General features: G+C 45.1%; 1 protein-coding gene across 1 annotated transcript; it reads left to right on the top strand.

The window, feature by feature from the left end:
- Positions 1-4,877: 4,877 nt before the first annotated feature.
- Positions 4,878-11,315, top strand: LOC124649848 (protein SSUH2 homolog). Its single transcript, XM_047189411.1, has 7 exons — positions 4,878-5,201; positions 5,264-5,515; positions 5,598-5,667; positions 6,375-6,706; positions 9,175-9,316; positions 9,892-10,017; positions 10,744-11,315. The coding sequence occupies exons 1-7, from the start codon at positions 5,105-5,107 to the stop codon at positions 11,123-11,125; spliced, it is 1,401 nt and encodes a 466-aa protein (XP_047045367.1). The 5' UTR covers positions 4,878-5,104; the 3' UTR covers positions 11,126-11,315.
- The last annotated feature ends 1,212 nt before the right edge of the window (positions 11,316-12,527 follow it).

Raw genomic sequence — 12,527 nt, 5'->3', positions numbered from 1 at the left:
TTATTTGAATAACTAGTTTTTCAATGAAAGACCTTGGTGAAGCATCATATATATTAGGCATCAAGATTTATAGAGATAGATCAAGACGCCTAATAGGGCTATCACAGAGTACATACCTGGACAAGATTCTAAAGAAGTTTAGAATGGACGAAAGTAAGAAAGGGTTTTTACCTATGTTACCGAGGCAAGGTCTTGAGTAAGACTCAAGGACCGGCTACGGCGGAAGAAAGAGAAAGGATGAATCGGATCCCCTATGCTTCGGCGATAGGCTCTATTATGTATGCCATGCTATGTACAAGACCGGATATAGCGCATCGTTGTTAGTTTGACTAGCAGATATCAAAGTGATCCGAGGAATGGAACACTCTGGACAGCGGTCAAGAATATCCTGAAGTACTTGAAAAGAACTAAGGATATGTTTCTTTGTTATGGAGGTGACCAAGAGCTCGTTGTAACAAGTTACACCGATGCAAGTTGGAACAACGATCCTGATGACTCTAAGTCACGGTCACGGGTACGTGTTTATATTGAATGGTGCTTGCGATAAGTCTGGGCAAGCTCGAAGCGAGTGCACGGTGGCGAAGTCTTCAACAGAATCGGAGTACATAGCGGCTTCGGAGGCTTCATCGAAGCGGTATGGATGAAGAGGTTCATTGTAGACCTCGGTGTGGTTCCTAGTGCATTGGACCCACTAGTCATATACTTGTGACAACATGGGTGCCATCGCCAATGCACAAGAACCAAGGTCACACAAGAGGTTGAAGCATATCAAGCTGCGTTACCACTCGATTCGCGAGTACATCGAAGATGGAGAAGTAAAGATTTGCAAAGTACACACCGATCCGAATATAGCGGATCCGTTGACTAAAGCTCTCCCTAGGGCAAAGCATGACCAACACCGGAATGCCATGGGTGTTAGGTTCCTTACAATGTAATCTAGATTATTGACTCTAGTGCAAGTGGGAGATTGTTGGAGATATGCCCAAGAGGCAATAATAAAAGTGGTTATTATATATCTTATGTTTATGATAAATGTTTATATACCATGCTATAATTGTATTAACCGAAACATTGATACATGTGTGATATGTAAACAACAAAGAGTCCCTAGTATGCCTCTTAACTAGCTTGTTGATTAATGGATGATTAGTTTCATAATCATGAACATTGGATGTTATTAATAACAAGGTTATATCATTGTATGAATGATGTAATGGATACACCCATATTAAGCGTAGCATAAGATCTCGTCATTAAGTTATTTGCTATAAGCTTTCGATACATAGTTACCTAGTCCTTATGACCATGAGATCATGTAAATCACTTATACCGGAAAGGTACTTTGATTACACCAAACGCCACTGCGTAAATGGGTGGTTATAAAGGTGGGATTAAGTATCCGGAAAGTATGAGTTGAGGCATATGGATCAACAGTGGGATTTGTCCATCCCGATGACGGATAGATATACTCTGGGCCCTCTCGGTGGAATGTCGTCTAATGTCTTGCAAGCATATGAATAAGTTCATAAGAGACCACATACCACGGTGCGAGTAAAGAGTACTTGTCAGGAGACGAGGTTGAACAAGGTATAGAGTGATACCGAAGATCAAACCTCGGACAAGTAAAATATCGCGAGACAAAAGGAATTGGTATTGTATGTGAATGGTTCATTCGATCGCTAAAGTCATCGTTGAATATGTGGGAGCCATTATGGATCTCCCAGATCCCGCTATTGGTTATTGGTCGGAGTGAGTACTCAACCATGTCCGCATAGTTCACGAACCGTAGGGTGACACACTTAAAGTTGGATGTTGAAATGGTAGTATTTGAATATGGAATGGAGTTTGAATATTTGTTCGGAGTCCCGGATGAGATCCGGACATCACGAGGAGTTCCGGAATGGTCCGGAGAATAAGATTCATATATAGGATGTCATTTTATGTGAATTAAAATGTCGCGGAAGGTTCTATGGAAGGTTCTAGAAGGTTCTAGAAAAGTCCGGAAGAAACCACCAAGGAAGGTGGAGTCCACATGGGACTCCACCTCCATGGCCGACCAACCCTAGTGGGGGAGGAGTCCCAAGTGGACTCCCCAGTAGGGGCCGGCCACCCCACATGGGAGGTGGAACTCCCACCTTGGTGGGAGTCCTAGCTTGGCTAGGTTTCCCCCCTCCTATGGAAGGTTTTTAGTTCGGGTCTTATTCGAAGACTTGGACACCACCTCTTGGGGTTCCACCTATATAATGAGGGGCCAAGGGGAGGGGGCCGGCCACCCCAAGACCACAGCCTGGCCGCCCCCTTGAGTGGCCGGCCACCCCCTCCCAAACCCTAGCCGCCCCTCTCCTCCATAGCTCCCGCGTGCTTTAGCGAAGCTCCGCCGGAGTTCTCCACCGCCACCGACACCACGCCGGTCGTGCTTTGTCGGATTCAAGAGGAGCTACTACTTCCGCTGCCCGGCCGGAACGGGAGGTGGACGTCGTCTTCATCAACAACCGAACGTGTGACCGAGTACGGAGGTGCTGCCCGTTCGTGGCGCCGGAACCGATCGTGATCAAGATCTTCTACGCGCTTTTGCAAGCGGCAAGTGAACGTCTACCGCAGCAACAAGAGCCTCATCTTGTAGGCTTTGGAATCTCTTCAAGGGTGAGACTCGATACCCCCTCGTTGCTACCGTCTTCTAGATTGCATCTTGGCTTGGATTGCGTGTTCGCGGTAGGAAAATTTTTGTTTTCTATGCAACGTTATCCTACAGGAGGTTGCCAGTGGGAGTGGTTTCTCGCCGGACGGAAGAGTTCGAGCACCTTCTCTCCTTTCCTTGGCGGCGACGCTTTGAGGATGCCGACGAGCATCGACGGTGGTGCTCCAGGACCTGATTGCTTTTCCATATTTTGTCCTGGGGTGTACTTTGTGAAGTTGCAGACCTTATCTTCAAATACTAGGTTCATTAGGGCAAGTGTTGTAAAGGGCATGTATGCAAAATGTACCCATCACATGTCACGATAATGAAATATCACCTCTTGTTTCAAAAAAAAAGATCTTGTAAACTTACCAAAACTCTAAAATAATCGCTTTGGTAGAACTAGCTTTGTGATGAGTTAAGTCTTACGCCATTTGGTTTGTATCGTGATTTGGGTTAATTATGATATGCGACATGGCTTGCAAATGATTTGATGACATCATCTGAATTAGTTCTCAGCCCAGCTGAGAAATAGTCACACCCTTTTAGTAAACGTTCGTTTCATTCGCCGATTAGATCATGTAAAAGGACCCAATTCGAGAAAAAGAGCATGGGGGCTTTGAAAATTAACTCTTAGAACAACCGGTTGAAGCTATAGCTGGTTACGCCCGTCGCGTGACCATTTTGTGCTGTTGGCATCTCTCTTTCCTTTGCACGCACCTTCATTTTCAACAACGACCTCCCGTGCCGTACCGGGACCTGGTACCAACTACTTCCCCACCGACCTTCCGCACATGGCGAGGGCGCAACTTCTCCCCACCGACCTCTCGCACCAGGCTAGCGACGATGGCGTCGCTCGCATCTCGCTCGCTACGGGCGGGCGGCGGCGAGGCCATCTTGTACTAGGAAAAATCAGCGGCAAGGGAGTCCCGCACTAGGTTGCGGCTCTCGTTTCTCCTCCCCGACTACGCTCGCCCGCGAGTGTTTGCCGCATCTTTCCTTGTAGGACAACATGACGGAGCTTGCCATGGCAAATTGGTCAGGTTTCGTTCGATTTGGCTCCGCCTTGCCTCCGGTGTGGCGGATTGGTGCCTGATGAGCTCGAATCGACCTTGGTGTTGCTTCCATGGTCGTTGGCGAAGGTCAACTTTTGGGGTTTTATCGATGCTACATACGAAGTTGCGATTTGTTACATATGTGCATTATTTTCTTTGTGTAAGTATGACTTAAGCGGTACAACTATTTTTACGTACGTATGCAATAGAGAAATTGCAAAAATATTACATGTGTATTCTTGTAATGTTAGATGAGTTAGGCAGAAATGTTGGATATATTGCAGAGAAATGTTACAAACCGATGTTGCATTTCGAAAGTGTTACATACGTAGATAAAACGGTAACATTCAGGATTATTTTGCACCATTGGCGGAACTTTTTGCACCATAATTTCGCGACTTTGATACTATAGCAAAAAAATATTGGAGAACAATGTTACATACTCTAATTTTTTTTATACGTATGTAACACTTTATTTTTCGTGCCTCAAAAAATACGCCGGATCCTCAATAGCTATTAGGTTCGCTACTGGAACCGCTTGTGGAGATGCTCTGGTTGGACTTTTTGTTCGGTCTGCAGATGCTTGGATGGATATTCTGCCCATAAATCTATTTTAGGGCTTCTTTGATTTAAAGGATAGGAAAAACATAGAAATAGGAAAGGTATAGGATTGCAATGGCATGTCTACTTGAAACCTATAGGAAGATGAAGTTTATTTAATTGTAGCAAAGGAATTTTTCTATGGGGTATGAGCTAATTCTTTTTTCCTATAGGAATTACACTACAAGATTCCTATAGAAAATTTTCCTATAGAATATGTTTCTATGAATCAAACAACATGTATAGAATAGAAATTTTTCACATAGAAACCAAATCCAACACAATTCCTATGCAAATCCTTTGAATCAAAAGAGCCCTTAAATGCAAAATGGTTAAGCAAACTCGGTGACGTTGCTGGTGCCCGTGGATGTGGATAGAAACAACTTCTCCGTTGGCAGCCGCGGTACGCTACTCTCTGCTGACGCGGGAGACTCTCGGTTCCGTTGAACACTCGCTGGTGTTCGTGCAGGGATTTTATCTGCGGAGAAGAAGTTGCTGTGCATTAATGGATTTTATTTCCATGAGAAAATATAAGATCGTCACCCGTCGTTGCCAGCTCACACTGGACAGCGATTTGCTCTGATTTGACAGGGAGGACTCTTGGAGTTGGAGAAGGCGATCCTGTCCTGTGAGAACTCAAGGCTTGCTTCCTTCGCGACGAAGGCTGCAATGCTGCTACTATAATCTCTGACCATCTCCTCCAGCTCTCTCCACACCACACTCGCCACCAAGCCCAATTTCGTCGGATCGGATCGGATCCGCCTCCGCATCGATGGCCATGGAGGCGGAGCGCGAGGGCGAGGAGCAGCGGCGCCCTCTCCTCTCATCATCCTCCCAGCCAGGTCCTCCATTCGCCGTCGAACCCACCCGTACCGTATGATCTCACCTCTGATATGATCTCATCCCTTCTAGTGGAATTCCGTTTCAGCAGCGGAGCACCAGCAGCAGTACCAGCACCTGGGCCGGAGCAGCTCGTCGGCGCTGCGCGGAGGCGGAGGAGGGTGGGGCGGCGGCGGGCCGGAGGTCAGCGCCGCCGAGGTCAGGTCCGCCGCCTCCTTCTCCTCCTCCAACTACTATCCCCCGGCCCCGGAGCCCCACCACGACGTCGTGTACCCACCGTCCATCCACAGCGCCGTCCTCTCCCCATCCCCTTCGCTTGCTCCCACTCTTCCACATCCGCATGGTAATTCCTCGGCGTTACTTGATTATTTCTATATTTTTCTTCTGCCGCTGTAATGCTAACCATTCGGTTCGAACATCACAAGGTCTGGCGATCGTTCCCCAAGGGCCGTACCCGTACGGTGGTGATTACCAACCTTCTCCGGGCGTCGGGAGGTGAGTGGCTCATGTCCATGTTGGGTTCCGAAGTCCTGGGCGTAACCAGTTTTTGGTCAAGTAGTTGCTGAACAACCAGTCGAGTACTGAAAAATGCGAGTAGCCTTTCTCGTTCTAACACTGGGAGTGCATACCATTCCTGGCCGGTAGGCTGATCAGAGATTGATACATCCTGTCATCTTTTGGGCTTGAGCTCAGAAGAACTCAACAGTTAGTTAAACTGATGTAGTAGGAAGTTCTTACATCAGCATATAACAGGCAGTAAGTCACGGTTGTGACTTATACATGGACTCCATCTCCTTCCTAGTTATGGTTGAGCAGAGAGTATTGGCATGAACAATAATCCTTTATTTCCAAACTCAATATATTCACTGGGTCAGTGCTTAATGATTTAAATAGCCTGGCAACCACATGTATATCTAGTATTTCACATCAATTGTTAAGAAGATGCAATGGTGGTGCTAACATGTGCTCTCGGATGAGAAGGAGAAAACCTGGAAAATGAGCAATAAGAGTAAGAACTGAAATGGAAGTACTACTGGACTGTGCGTTGTGCACATGTTTCTATAAAAGGCAAAAGAAGTTATGCTATTGTTGTGCTTAGCCCCTTATTGTGCTTTTGTTCCATCCTTATGTTGTTTACTGTGCTTGTTTTCCTCAAATACTCAGCACAAATTGCCCATTGCATGACTGGAATTTTCTGATAGGGATGTACTGGATGAGGTGGAGATCCGGCAGCTGCTTATTGAACATGTTGGGCATCGATGTTGCTGGGGAAGTCAGCCTGCCCGCAAATGGAAAATTACATCCATCGAGGACTGCAATGTATATGTTGGAACTTTGGAAACTTTTATCGAGGAAAGGGACACCATAGTAAAAAAGGAACCTTATGATGGTGGGAAAATAGATGGAAGAGACCAGGGCCCTGTTCTTGGTGTGTGGGAACTAGATTTGAGGGCTGAGTTTCCTTTACTCTTTGTACCGGAAAAAGAAGTTATGATCAAGATTCCTCATTCAGAAGTTCCTGAAAAATGCTTAGGTATGATATCCATTTACCAGAACATCATGTAGTCGCGTAACTTTATTTTGAAGATTCCAGTGATACAACAACATTTGTGTCCCTTTTGCTTGGTGGGTGTACATTTTTATGTAGCTAAGTGTACAGTCTCATTTCTTTTCCATAATAGGATTTTTTTCTAAGTACAGAACACCTTATATTCTGTATTCCTATCTACGACGACGTTGTATATCGTGTTTCCTGCTGTGGATAGTCTATGCATTTTATTTTGTTCAAAGATCCTATTAGGCATTGCAAGTACAAATACACACGTCAACCAAATTTCTCAAATGGATTTCTCAGGCCCATCAAATATCATCATCCACCTTTTGTTCCTGCTGTTATGTTACATCAGGTTAATGTTAGGGTCAGGGTCTTGGGCCCACAGCTGGGCACATGTGCCAAATTGGCAGTGAAATTATTAATTAGTTGGAGATAGACTAGTAGTACTTCAAGTTTGAGATAGAATTAGAGATAAAGTGCTATTGACATCCAGGTTTATGAGTCCCAGCTGGCAGCCAGCTATGTATAAAGCCAGGCCCGGCCCTGAGGGGGGGCTGGAGGGGCGGCCGCCCCGGGCCCTCGAAACTAAGGGGGCCCCAAGTGCAGCTAGCCAAGACAAAGTAGCAGCAGCGAAGGAAATCTGGCCGCCATTAGAGAGAATATTGAGTTTTCTGTTCGTGCAGTTCAGGAGAATAGGAGATTAGGACGAAGCGGTATGCTGCGTCATGGGGTGAAAGAGAATTTTGCCTTTGGGTATAGTGGGCTTTTATTCCTTGGTCAGCTTGGGCCTTTATCCATTAATTAGCTATGAGGATATTATAAGTGGGTGGTGCCGGTCTAGTAATTAAAACTCTTTATGGAGGATATGCGCACATCACAGGAGATCAATATCCGCTAAAAAATATTCCGCTAAAAAAAGGAGATCAATTTGTAAAGTCACGCTCAACAAACTAATAAATTCCCTTCAATCCTAGAAGACATGGTTTAAGGCTGATTTTTGTCTATTGGTCCACATGACTAAAACATCTCCTCACCTTTTTATGTAAACATATCCTAACCCCTAGTTCCCTTGACGGCCGGTGTAAAAATTTAACACTGATATTTTTAATATATTTAAAAATTCATTAGTATTCAAGGTTAAAAAACAACTTGAAAAGTCTAGAATTCTCGTTTAGGCATGAAGAGCGAGGCATAAATAAAGAAAATCAAAGATTTTCTCAGCGATCCCTCTGGGTAGCAGGTTTCACCCTCAAAGATCCCTATATGATGATGTATATTCGTCGAGAGGAGACTACACTACATCGGTGGCCATCGCCATGACATGGTTCTAGTCAGAGTTAACATGAAAATCGACATGGTAGATATTGACATTCCATTACCATGGACTATTTATCTAGAAACCTTGGATTTTGGAAGACAATATTCATTATTTGGTTTCAATATTGCTTTTGTAATATTAAATGTTTATTCGTAATATTTGTACATATAAAAAATTGCTATTTGATGCTTCTAGGGCCCTATGTTAAAGTTTGGCCCCGGGCCCTTGAAATGTCAGGACCGGCCCTGTATAAAGCAACACGTTGTATTGAAATTATCAAAGCAATATGAATCCTAAATTTGTTTCCCTTTATAATTAACCTCACCCCAATCAAGCCGAGCCATCCTGACTACCTTCTCAGCTGCAGTTACCCCATCAGAAAGTTCACTTGTACTGGTATTGCTTTCACAAGTATGCATTTTCTTATTTTTAGTACCAAAGTGAAGTGTCAATTCAACTTGAACACAGTAAAGGATCTCATAAATCTAAAAGCAACCTCATGTTTGAAGTTCACAATGTGGGAAAAAACCTATAGAAAGAACAATTACCCAATTATGGTAGACATGACATAAGAACTACTATTTATGGGAAATTCATCTAATGCACCAGTAGCAGTTCATGCTATAAATTCATGCAATGTTCAGCAACATTGTTTTCCAGTTTATGACTGAATGGTGCATCAGTTTGAGATCTACTAGCTTTGTCCATCTATTAGTAGAGGGATAATAGACATAAACTATCCATATTTATTGAGTGCTATAAGGCAGTAAACATAGATCCTACATAAACTGCTTATTCATTTTATCACACATAAGTTTAGTCCATTCTTCCTTGTCGATTCAATGGTTGTAGCCCCAAGATGCTGACCGTAAAATTCTAACTCTTTGGAGAAGAATAAGAAGGGTGAACTTCTGTATGATTGAATATTTCTTTTGTGCTAGAACCTTAAATTGTCTTGGCACATTTTAAAGCTGTTAGTGTTAATTGATCTTTTTTTATCAGCCTTCTTTTGTAGCCTTATTTGTTCTTTTTTGTATTTGCAGTTTTAGCATGGTAAATATCATAATTTACCCATCATCTTTCTAGTTTTGAATAGTTCCTAATTTCTATATTCAAATGTTTTGGACAGATTGCGAGGGTCGTGGAGAGACCCCATGTCCTACTTGCAATCCTGGTCAGCAGAATGGGTTTTACAAGGCAAATCAAATGACCCGGTGCAGTGTTTGTCATGGCAGGGGTTTACTTGCTCACCAAGATGGATCTGATTCAGTGTTAGTTCTGCCATTTCTTTTCATTTAGTTCTTCAGCATATAAGTCACCTCAGGCCTTGTTCGGCACACAGGTTTTTCAGGGATTAGAGTGTTTTAGTTGCCTTGGGACAGCACCAAATCACAACAAACGGCCGTAGAACTGTTTGGCAGGCCGGGTTTCTACCGGTTTTTAAGGGTATGGCCGCAGTTATTCTTGCAAAACCTGCTATTACACGTGTGAATCAAAACGCTCGGCAGAGCTCGCGTTTTTTCTCACCAGCTTGTTGTACGTTTTGTATGCTCCGATTCCCAGCACAGCCAAAGAAACGTCCAGTCTAACTGGCCCGGGCCCAGAGTGCGCATGCTGACATTGTGTACGCATGCAAATTAAGCTAGCTGAATCGGTAGCCTAGCTTAGCAATTGCTCAATCCCTGAATGAACACCCGTGTTTTCACCTAAAACACTAGACATATTACACTCTAATCCCTGCCTACCGAACAAGGCCTCAAGTGAAGCCCATTCATCCTCACAACATAACTAGATGAACTCTATTTATGGAACATTCATCTTGCTTGTATGTCTTTCTTTATCGCAGATGTGGAATGTGCAATGGTCAAGGAACGTTGCCCTGTATAGCATGTTCATCGCGTGGCCTAGTGACCTGCAAGACATGTGAAGGCTGTGGTTCCCTTCTTGCACAAAGCACTGCTCATGTTCGATGGTAATCTCATTTGAATTTTTCTGAAACTCTTCCATCAGTTTGTATTTGAGAAAACATTGGAGTAGACAAAGAATAGAGAACTATTTTTTTTTTACTTCAACAGATCTGTTCTTTCGTAAATGCCCAAATGGAATCTACCATGTTGTTACTGTGCTATCTATTACGAAATCTTATTTACTAGCAGCAAGCCTGAAACTTTAGGTTAAAAAGTTCTGCAGAACAATTAAAGTTTTGATTGATAGTTCAGTTTTCGACATTCAGTTTACAATGTTGTTACAACTTAGAATGCTATACATTATGAAATGTACCATGTTGTCACAATGCTTTATATTAAGAGATCTCATTTACTAGCAGAAAGCCCAGGATAAAAAGTTTTGCAGAACACTTAGGGTTTTAATTGGTAGTTCAGTTTTTGCCATTCAGTTTAGTCTTGTAATACTGCAAACCACTATACTTTCTTAACACAGATTGATGTTTATTTACTCTAGTAATTCTATTTTCTGAAAGCACTTGTATCAAATGAAGCTTCAAAAGATAAAACCTGCAGGGAGTCATATTTTCAAGGCTACGACTCCATTTTAATTTTTTCAGTTGTACCGCAATCTTTATGTACTGCAATCCAGTGGAACATTATGTACGACAAAGTCATTAGACATACCAGTTTGCGAAGCTGTTTGACTGGTTGCTTTTTCTCTTGATCTGAATTATAATTTCTTCTGTTTCCAGGAAGACCCTGTCAGCGAGAAAAGTTAGTGCAACGACAGGAGCTGCTTCGGTTCCTGAAGAAGTTTTCCATAGAGCCAAAGGGGTGCAATTATGCAACATACAGGCATACCAATGCACTCCTGCTTTCTTTGCCGATTCATACCCACTCAACCAGTTCTCCTCAGAGGTTGTCGCCAGCCGGCTGCCAGTTCCACCATCTGCAAGGGTCATTTCTGAGAGACACATCATCTCGGTGGTGCCAGTTACCCGCGTCACAATGTCTCACCGAAAGCGATCTTTCAGTTTCTATGTCGTTGGCTACAACAGGGATGTTTTCGTAAGGGATTACCCTTCAAAGTTCTGCTGGGGCCTCTGCTGTTGCTTCGAATGGTTGGGGAACTAGTTGCATTTCGTGCCATGTGTGCCGCATTGTATCGGCATCAAATGTTATAGAACCTGGTGTGTAATTGTAAAGGTGTGCTGGATTTCTTGTGTGTTACAGTACATAATCTGTATTTACATTTTTGTACTTAGGTTTGTACAACATGACAATACCGATTATTCGGCGAGGAATAAAATCTTTCATATCAAAAGATTTAATCTCAATAGAGAAAAAAAAGACAAATGTGACGATTCTTCCGAGAGGACAAATGGATGCGGAATTCCAAGGAGCCCTTTATTTTTATTTTGTATTTCTAAAATCATCTGCTGCTGGGATGTGTGGTAACTCAAGAGGTTTGGGCGTGGGCGCTTGCAAGATGGGGCAAGCCCGACTGGTCACTAGTGGGAGACATGAACTTCCTCCAATGGTGGCGTGGTGTTCAACGGGGACAGCTTGGAGGCTGCAACCATCAACAGAAGGATCAAAGATGAGCACGAAAGTTGGCGTCTAGTTAGTCTGTTTCGTTCATACGAGTTTGCCTTCCTGAGTTAGAGCATCTCCACTCGCGTCTCCAAAGGAATTTGGGGTGCGCCGGATAAAAAACGTTCCCAGCCGCGTTCCCAAAAGCCGCTTTTTGTCCGGCGCGCCCGGATACGGTGTCCGGCGTCCCGAGCCTGTCCCCGCCCCATAGGGGACACTACGGGCAAGCCGGACACAACGAAAAGCGAGGCGGGGAGTGACGGGGCCGACCCGTCAGCGGCACATTGAATTTTAACCTAACCGTCGCCTACCTCGCGGAGGAAGTTATTCGCGCGCAGTGACACACGACGGCATATTTGCCTTAATGGCGACGGAGGGGCAGGCGAGACGTCTCGTCGGTGCTGCGCAGCCTCCACGCGTCGCCGGCGTTCGCACGCCACCGCGCGTTCCCACGCTTTCTTCCCGCCTCTTATCGCCTCTTCCCGCGCTTTCTTCCCGACGCCGGCGTCTATAAAAAGCCCTCCCGGCTCAATGGCAGACACCATAGCCGTCGGCACCCCTTTCTCCGCCACAAGCACAGCCCTCGTCGCTCCACCACCATCTCCTCCACCACCAGTGCGCAATGATGAACCGCCCCGGCGATGGCCAGTTCCCTCCACCGTCTCCTCCACCACCACCTCCACCACCGGATTCGCAGTTCGACATCGATGTCGCCGCCCGGGAAGAGCGGCGGCGGCGAGGGATGGAGGTTTGGCATGCACATCGTCAGCAACGGCGGGAGGCACTCGAGAAGCAGGCCTGGGGGAGGCGGGCGGATGCATTGGCGGCGCGCCTGGAGGCGCGAATGGAGGAGGAGGGGAGGAGACGGAGGCCGAGGCCGAGGCGGGGGAGGAGGAGACGGAGGCTGAGGCGGAGGAGGAGGAGACAGAGGCCGAGGAGGAGG

This window comes from Lolium rigidum, chromosome 4, assembly GCF_022539505.1.
Source record: "Lolium rigidum isolate FL_2022 chromosome 4, APGP_CSIRO_Lrig_0.1, whole genome shotgun sequence".
In the NCBI taxonomy this organism is placed as follows: domain Eukaryota; kingdom Viridiplantae; phylum Streptophyta; class Magnoliopsida; order Poales; family Poaceae; genus Lolium; species Lolium rigidum.
Note: the sequence above shows the minus strand (reverse complement) of the source record. Positions and strands in the feature narration are given on the sequence as shown.